The sequence below is a fragment of the Portunus trituberculatus genome, chromosome 17 (assembly GCF_017591435.1).
Source record: "Portunus trituberculatus isolate SZX2019 chromosome 17, ASM1759143v1, whole genome shotgun sequence".
In the NCBI taxonomy this organism is placed as follows: Eukaryota; Metazoa; Arthropoda; class Malacostraca; order Decapoda; family Portunidae; genus Portunus; species Portunus trituberculatus.
The window spans coordinates 25690135-25700024 of record NC_059271.1 but is presented as its reverse complement, the minus strand read 5'-3'; the positions used below and the strand labels follow the sequence as shown (position 1 = coordinate 25700024).

Here is a 9890-nt window from a genome sequence, read left to right as displayed (position 1 = left end):
ACTAATATAATCAACAACTGATTCATACCATCAAACCCTAAAACAATAAATAACAAGAAAGCCACATGCTGCAATGAAGCATAAAATGCAAGTAGTGGAGGAGGCAGTGAGGCTGGTGGTAAGCCACTAGTGAGATGGTGGACAGCGTCTTGACTTTAATGGGAAGAGCTTTTACACTGCATTTTAGCATGCTTTTTGAGTCTTGGCTGCTCCATAAGACTTCTTGGTGTTGCTAAGTCTCTCATTGGTCACCTTAACCCTGTACATTATTTCTAAAACATTTTCAGCTGTGGTTCAGATAAATATTCCTGACACCCTCCCGTCAACATCTGGAAGAAGACTGAAGGCCTCCAACACCCAACAAGTCAAGCAGACTGTCAGCCAATTATTGAGAAAAATGACAAATTACAATATTCAAGGGGAAATAAATTCTAATGCAAATCTATTTAAACACAAGCTTTGGGTCATACCACAAGAGTTGACACGCATATCAGGTAGCTTTGGTATGATGCAACAGCACGAGACACTGAAAACTCTTAAAGGACTGTTTTTTTTATTAATTCTACAAAATAAACTTCACCACATGATAGTCATTGGCATTCCTGAAATGTCCAGTGAAAAAATATAAATTTGTCTGTTCCAAAGATATATATAAAAAATTATCCAGTCACTAACCAGTCAATTTATAGTTTCATTCAACCAATGATTTTCTCTTGTGGTTTATGTCTTTCTGGTGAGACATGTAGTAAATTGATGTTTTACATTTTGGCCTATCCACTATTACACTGATGATACCACCCTACACTTTTCCACATCTCTTTGCAAAGATAAACAGCTCTTCAGGAAGTCAACAGATCATGCAGGGATGCCACAGAATACCTGACTTCTGATCTCTTTAAGATTTGTGATTGGGGTAGAGAAAATTTAGTAGTGGTGTTCAATTCCTCAAAAACTCAATTTTCCATCCATCAACTCAACAAAATCTTCCAGATGACAATCCCCTCATCTTCAAAGACACTCAACTGTTCCCCTCTTCTATACTAAATGTCCTCAGTTTAGACTTTACTTATAATCTAAATTGGAAATTTCAGATCTCATCTCTTGCTAAAACAGCTTATATAAAATTAGGCATTCTGAGGTGTCTACCATTTTTTCTCACCCCATCAATTGCTAACTCTGTACAAGGGCCTTATCAACTCATGTATGAAGTAGTCATCACATATATCGGGAGGTTCCACTCCAACTGTTTTATTAGATAGGATGGAATCAAAAGGTTTTCGTCTTATCAATTCTTATCCTCTGACTGACTGTCGACAGCCTCTTTCTCACTATTACAATATTGCGTCTCTTTCTATCTTCTACCTCTGTTTTCATGCCAACCGCTCTTATGATATTGCTAATTGCAAGTTTCCCGTCCTCCTACAGCTCTGCTGCAACAAAATTTCTTCCTCTCATCCTTATTCTATCCACCTCCCTAATGTAAGAATTAACCAGTACTTTCAATCATTCATACTTTCCTCTGGTAAATTTTGGAACTCCCTATTTACTTCTGTATTTCCATCTTCCTATGACCTAAAGTCCTGACTCATCTAAGTTAGAGGTTTCAAGACATTTATCCCTTTGCGTAAAAAATAAATAAAGCTAATAGGATGGTTTGGTTAATAAGAAGGACATTCGTTAGCATGGAGGAGGAAATATTGAAATCTTTGTATGTGGCATTGATTCAACCACACCTAGAATATGCCAATCAGGTATGGTGTCCTTACATGATGAAGGATGTGGAGGCCTTTGAAAGGGTTCAGTGCAAGGCAGCAAAATTAGTACCAGGTTTGAAGGATCTCTCCTATGAAGAAAAGCTGAAGAAACTAAACCCACCAACGTTGACATATAGAAGATCAAGAGAAGATATGGTGGAAACCTTTAAAATAATCAATGGAGTATATGAAAAAGATGCATGTGAAGGCTTGTTTAGAATGCAGGAAGGATTGCAAACTCGTGGTCATGGAAAGAAAATATTTAAGCAAAGAGCAAGATTAGACATCAGAAAGTATTCCTTTTGTAAAAGGGTGGTGAATAACTGGAACAGACAGTGTGATAAATGCTAAATCAGTTTGAGAGTTTGAAAGAAAATTAGACGATGCATGGAAAAATGAAGAGCAAAGGTTTAATTATATTGAAAAAATAGGGAGCCTCGATTGCAAGTTTGACCACATGACCACAAGATCTGGGAAATGTAATTCAGAGCTGGAGTCACAGGCCTGAACCGGCATCTTCCAGGAGTTGTCTGTGAGTTTCTTTTGGCAAACTCTCTCAGATGTGCATGACAACTGGCAACTAAATGGGTCTTTTTGTTCAATAATTTTTGTTGCCCTTGGACAGTTTTCCCCTCTTACATAATCCAAGAAAATGGAACATAATGGATAGCTTTCAAGTTATGACTTTTCATCTTACAACTACCTCTCATCCCCAACAATCTTGGGGAACCTAACCAATTCATATTTAAAATTTGCAATTTAAAGTTACTCTACTAAAACAAATAAACCAATGAGACCAAAATATCCTGAGTCTGCACATTGTGACTTAACACACACGTATGAACAAATGTCTTGCTGTTCACTACCAAAATGGGCAATTGAACATAGTGTCACATTAACTGCAGGATATGGCCAGTGCCATGCTTTCTAGTAAAGGACAGAAAAAAATAGGTTTCCAAAAAAATTCCTGGCTATTTCCACAGAAATAGCCAGAAAATAGAGGTGAAACAGTTTGTTTGATCCATACCTGGCCATGATTGTCATATTACACCAAAGCCCTAAACTTGAAGTGGCTTTTGTATTCCCTATGGTCCTAAGGCAATGCTAAACAAAACCACCAGATCTAGTTAACTTGCATTCCGAAAAGGTAAAAGCAATGTCACTGGATATTTCATATCCACCCTTTTTTTTATTTATATTGTTTTATAAACAGCCAGGCAGTAGCAGCAATGTCAGAGAATATAAAGACCCTTAACAGGCATTGGCGTAGACTGAAACGTCTTGGTAATAATCTTATGACGATTGCAATGACTTAAGTAATAGCGATAATAAATAAATAAATAAATATATATATAAATATAAATATAAATATATATATATATATATATATATATATATATATATATATATATATATATATGCAGCATCAGCGCTAATGAGCAATGTATTCTTGGAAGGTAGCGGCCTCGAGAATCCACTGGCCGGTCAACTGAGTCACGTAAACAAATTCCTGTTACATGTACTCAAAACAAAGGTCTTACCGGTGGCACATGCTGTAACAGCAGTTGGTTTGTGGGCAGTGACGACATAATTATAAGCTGCAGTAGCCATCTCTAAACTATTCCAGTAGTTTACTCTCTTCCCATGACGCTCTCACGCGAATACACTGGCGGCTTGCCACAATTATCTCAGGCTCACGTAGTGGACATCCTCTAAAATTTCCAGCTTCTGACATGTATTTATATTGAAAAAGATGATTGAGAGATTGAATCGCCTATAACCGTATTTTAAATTTCCGTAAGGTATCTTTTTCTTATAAATTAAGCATATAATCTCCACATCACAATGAGCGGGAAGGTCCTTCTTGAACTCACTCAGTTTTCCATGGCCCATCATCATCATCAACAGTAGTCAGTGCTAGTCACCGCCTGTGACAACGACGATAGCAGAGCACTTTTTCTTTTTTTATGTAAGGGAACCACTGGCAAAAAAGCAACGCAAATATTAGAGAAAAACCAACTGGGTGAATTAAAAAAAATATTGCTAAGTGCAAAATAAAATGACAGAAGACAGTGGGAATTCCAGCAGGTATATCTACTCTCTAACTCTAACTCGTGATCACTATTGCCTAGGGGTGGGCACGATACGATTCCGGAATCGATTCCGTCGATTCCGCCGCAGACAGCAGGGTATCAATTCCAATGAATGGTATCGATATCTTGGCCTGTCGATTCCACTAGCTTAATTTGTGATACGGAACTGTGATAAAGTATTGGCTAGGGAATATTATATGGCTATATATATATATATATATATATATATATATATATATATATATATATATATATATATATATATATATATATATATATATATATATATATATATATATATATATATATATATATATATCAAAATGAATATATTTTTTCTTTGAAAGGATATAGTGAAATAAAGGAATATTTAGTTATGAATGTAACAACTTTGCCATACTTTTAGGATGTATTATGTATTTTTGCCATTCTTGTGATTATATTATTGTTTGGCATTTTTAATAAGAATCTCCCTTTCATTTTGTGATACGGAACTGTGATAAAGTATTGGCTGTGATTATACACTGAAATATATTTTATAATATTTTATTTTACATATAAAGTATTTTCATAATAAATATCAAATACCTCAACCAATTAATTGTTTATTTGTTCCTCTTCCATGTGTTACACTTGTAATTCACTGTTTGATCTGCTGCAGTCTCTGACGAGACAGCCAGACGTTACCCTACGGAACGAGCTCAGAGCTCATTATTTCCGATCTTCGGATAGACCTGAGACCAGGCACACACCACACACCGGGACAACAAGGTCACAACTCCTCGATTTACATCCCGTACCTACTCACTGCTAGGTGAACAGGGGCTCACACGTCCCGTGACGTCACAGAGCTTTGGTCCCGCCCACGGCTACCCAGTCCTGCGCGTGGAGACCTACCCCTGCTCACTGCTAGGTGAACAGGGGCTACACGTGAAAGGAGACACCCAAATATCTCCACCCGGCCGGGGAATCGAACCCCGGTCCTCTGGCTTGTGGAGTCAGTGTGTGTGTGTGTGTAGAAAATTAATATTCCGGAATCGCTTCACATACTGCCACAATACCAAGGCAAATCGTGATTGCAAGGAGGCGATATCAGTGTCGTGGACGTGAACAAGATGTATGAGACTTGGCTTAATAAATCTTGGACGTGAAGGGCATGAAGCGATACCAGAATCGGCTGGCGCACCTGGTCGCGCGCTGGAGACACCCAATGGTTGATTTAACGATCCGGCCTCCGGTGGGATCGATTCTGGAATTGATGGTGCAAGGAGGCGATACCAGAATCGCGAAGGGTATGAAGTGATACCAGAATCGGCAATATCGATTCCGGAATCGATACCAGCGATTCCAATAGACTTTGGAATCGGAATCGGCAATACTCAAAACAGCGATTCTTGCCCACCCCTACTATTGCCTGAATGCAACGAACCCTAAAGCAGGGTTCTCATCCTGGGGTACGCGAGAGGAATTTTTGGGGTACGTGGCAGATTTCTCAAAATACTTCCGTTTTGAATAACTGCAAACCTATTTGTAGTATTCAATGTGGCCTACATGTGCTAAGCTAGATGTGTTCACTAGAACCAGGACACGTTAATAACGTTAACAAGGAAACTCTTGGAGTTATATGTCGATCACTTGAGAGAAAGCTCTCTTGGATTACGTACAGTTGCTACACAATTAACCTTGTAAACATATAATATTTAGTTCAGATTTATTATTTCTATATGCTATTCACATACACAGTGACATCCGTGTCACTGCTACTAGTTACAAGTTGCAACTAGCTGCAAGTAGCACGTATAGTTCACTCCCACAATGATCGAAAATTGTCTGATATAGTTCCATTTTGGTAAATGTATTGTATGCTAGTCAATGTTTCCCTGTGAAGTACTTGTTCCTATCAACACTATACCTCATAGTGACATACTCATATTAATTGAAAATTTTGTCTACTCGGCATATATTATAATCCAATCTTAATAAATAAAAGTCCTGACGCTGCATTGTAGGTAAGGGGTATACGTGACCAATAATGAAAGACTTCAAGGGGTACATAAGATTAAAAAGGTTGAGAACCTCTACCCTAAAGTTCTAATGCACCACATACCTATAGCTATCTAGCTGATCATAGTGCACTACTCCCAATGTCTTGCAATGTTCCCGTTTTTATGGTTCCAGTGCATTAACGAATTGTAACACCTAACTGCAGTTATGCCTACTTAGTACTTACTACCTAGTTTTTATTATAATTATTATTATTTTAGGAACTACCTAGTGCGGTAAACATATCAATGCTTCAGAATATTCAATTGACATAATGGCTCAACTGCGCCAGTATACAAATCATTTGTTAAAGAATAGTGTTACGCTGCCCCCACGTCCTCACAGCCTCCACAGCAGCAACAGAAACACACTTACCACAGCGACAGCCCAGGGAAGCACAGGACAGGACCGCAACGGACACAGGGATACGAGTACTGTTACGTGGGTTTATCCGGCAGGCAGGCGTGGGACAGGAACACAGTAGAGAGTGCATTACCCTGTTTATTCACATGATTATCGGTGCACACACCAAAACGATATCAAGAAGAAGGTAACTGAGAAGACCCAGACAGTAGAAAACGGCCTGCTAGTGATCCAGGGTAGTGTCCCAAGGATTCACTCTTGCTGCTTCCAGCTTCGAGCCCTGCTGACGCCGGGCTTCACACGAGGTGACAAGAACGACTAGCCGTCACGGGAAAGGACACTTCAGCTCGAGCCTTCATCCAGCAATGGAAAAGCCACTACCACCACCATGTCAATCATCCCATCTTCATCTATCCACATACGATCAACAATTTCACGCATTCTCCCATTCACTAGCATGTAGTCAATCGCAGACTCCTGGTTTCTCGCACACCAAGTTACTCGTCCTTCAGCCAGGGTCTCATTCAGATTCTCCAAGTTCATCTCATTCACAAACTCATCCAGCATCTCACCATTCCTATTCATTTGTTCACCTAACATACCTACGTGAGCATTCATGTCTCCCATAACAATCACTCTCTCTCCAGCATAATCTCTTGCAATCTTTTTCAAAACACTGTATTTTTTACCATTCTCCCTAACTGCTCTATCGCGGCCGCCTTCCACTGTCATATACACTACCACTACAACTATCCTCTCAGCTCTGCCACTCTCATTTCTACCCTCCACTCGAACAGCTAACACGTCCTCACTCAGCACTGTCTCCTATGTCCAGCTCTTCCACTCTCAGATTCCTCACCTTCCTGTGGAGCAGGGCTACGCCTCCTCCTAGCTTTTCCTGTTTCTTGCGTCCTTTTCCTAACATCACAAACTCATTACCCTCTATCTGCACCACATCCCGCTGGTGAGTCTCAGTAATACCTACCACATCTAGGCTCCATTCATTCAACTCTTTGCATACATCCTGAAACTTACCAATGCCCCATCCTCTTACATTCAAACAACCAAATTTCATACATGACCTTGACTGTTTATTGTCCTCTCTTCCTTGTTTCGGTGCACATCCATTCCTCATTCAGGCCGCATCTACACATACCGTAGATCTTGCGCGCACCCACTCACGCAGCCGTCTCGACTCACAATCGAGAGGGCCGGGTTCGAGTCCCGGTAAGCGGCGATGCAAATGGGCAAGCCTCTTAATGTGTGGCCCCTGTTCACCTAGCAGTAAATAGGTACGAGATATAACTCGAGGGGTTGTGACCTCGCTTTCCCGGTGTGTGGAGTGTGTTGATGTGGTCTCAGTCTTACCCGAAGATCGGTCTATGACCTCTGAGCTCGTTCCGTAATGGGGAAGACTGGCTGGGTGACCAACAGGCCACCGAGGTGAATTACATCCTCTTGTTGCCGGTCTCATTGAGGTGCACCCCGTCCGGCAGGAAGTCCATGCCTTCCCTCAAGACGGGGTCCAGGTCGATGAAGCTGACGTTGCTCCTCTTCCTCAACCAGTCCAGCTTCAGCTTCAACACTTCTTCCTGGATCTTGGCATTTGTCGTCCTCCTCAGTCGCTCGTACCTCTCTCCCTTTGGTCGACGCATCACACCCACCACTGCCACACACATCATCTTGGCTTCAGCAGCCTTCACTGCCTCCACCACCTCCTTCACTGTCTCTTCTTCGCCGACCCTCTCCAGGTCGTTGCCGCCGCCCTGGATCACTAGCAGGCCGTTTTCTACTGTCTGGGTCTTCTCAATTACCTTCTTCTTGATATCGTTTTGGTGTGTGCACCGATAATCATGTGAATAAACAGGGTAATGCACTCTCTACTGTGTTCCTGTCCCACGCCTGCCTGCCGGATAAACCCACGTAACAGTACTCGTATCCCTGTGTCCGTTGCGGTCCTGTCCTGTGCTTCCCTGGGCTGTCGCTGTGGTAAGTGTGTTTCTGTTGCTGCTGTGGAGGCTGAGGACGTGGGGGCAGCGTAACACTATTCTTTAACAAATGATTTGTATACTGGCGCAGTTGAGCCATTATGTCAATTGAATATTCTGAAGCATTGATATGTTTACCGCACTAGGTAGTTCCTAAAATAATAATAATTATAACAAAAACTAGGTAGTAAGTACTAAGTAGGCATAACTGCAGTTAGGTGTTACAATTCGTTAATGCACTGGAACCATAAAAACGGGAACATTGCAAGACATTGGGAGTAGTGCACTATGATCAGCTAGATAGCTATAGGTATGTGGTGCATTAGAACTTTAGGGTAGGGGTTCTCAACCTTTTTAATCTTATGTACCCCTTGAAGTCTTTCAGTATTGGTCACGTATACCCCTTACCTACAATGCAGCGTCAGGAATGGTGAAAATAAATGCATGGTTTATTGACTTTTATTTATTAAGATTGGATTATAATATATGCCGAGTAGACAAAATTTTCAATTAATATGAGTATGTCACTGAGGTATAGTGTTGATAGGAACAAGTACTTCACAGGGAAACATTGACTAGCATACAATACATTTACCAAAATGGAACTATATCAGACAATTTTCGATCATTGTGGGAGTGAACTATACGTGCTACTTGCAGCTAGTTGCAACTTGTAACTAGTAGCAGTGACACGGATGTCACTGTGTATGTGAATCGCATATAGAAATAATAAATCTGAACTAAATATTATATGTTTACAAGGTTAATTGTGTAGCAACTGTACGTAATCCATGAGAGCTTTCTCTCAAGTGATCGACATATAACTCCAAGTGTTTCCTTGTTAACATGTCCTGGTTCTAGTGAACACATCTAGCTTAGCACATGTAGGCCACATTGAATACTACAAATAGGTTTGCAGTTATTCAAAACGGAAGTATTTTGAGAAATCTGCCACGTACCCCAAAAATTCCTCTCGCGTACCCCAGGATGAGAACCCCTGCTTTAAGGGTTCGTTCATTCAGGCAATAGTAGGGGTGGGCAAGAATTGCTGTTTTGAGTATTGCCGATTCCGATTCCAGTCTATTGGAATCGCTGGTATCGATTCCGGAATCGATACCAGGGCCAGGGAGCCAGCCGATTCTGGTATCACTTCATACCCTTCGCGATTCTGGTATCGCCTCCTTGCACCATCAATTCCAGAATCGATCACACCGGAGGGCCGGATCGTTAAATCAACCATTGGGTGTCTCCAGCGCGCGACCAGGTGCGCCAGCCGATTCTGGTATCGCTTCATGCCCTTCACGTCCAAGATTTATTAAGCAAAGTCTCATACATCTTGTTCACGTCCACGACACTGATATCGCCTCCTTGCAATCACGATTTGCCTTGGTATTGTGGCAGTATGTGAAGCGATTCCGGAATATTAATTTTCTACACACACACAGACTCCACAAGCCAGAGGACCGGGGTTCGATTCCCCGGCCGGGTGGAGATATTTGGGCGTCTCCTTTCACGTGTAGCCCCTGTTCACCTAGCAGTGAGTAGGTACGGGATGTAAATCGAGTTGTGACATTGTTGTCCCGGTGTGTGCCTGGTATCAAGCCTATCCGAAGATCGGAAATAATGAGCTCTGAGCTCGTTCCGTAGGG

The 9890-nt window shown here is 41.3% G+C and overlaps 1 protein-coding gene across 1 annotated transcript in view; it reads right to left on the bottom strand.

Moving 5' to 3' along the window:
- LOC123505133 (DNA damage-binding protein 1-like) overlaps positions 1 to 3574 on the bottom strand; it is a 62861-nt gene extending 59287 nt beyond the window's left edge. The window contains exon 1 of the mRNA XM_045256221.1: positions 3296 to 3574. Within this exon, the coding sequence (XP_045112156.1) occupies positions 3296 to 3365 (70 nt within the window). The 5' untranslated portion in view covers positions 3366 to 3574. The remainder of the gene's footprint in view (positions 1 to 3295) is intronic.
- Positions 3575 to 9890: the final 6316 nt, after the last annotated feature.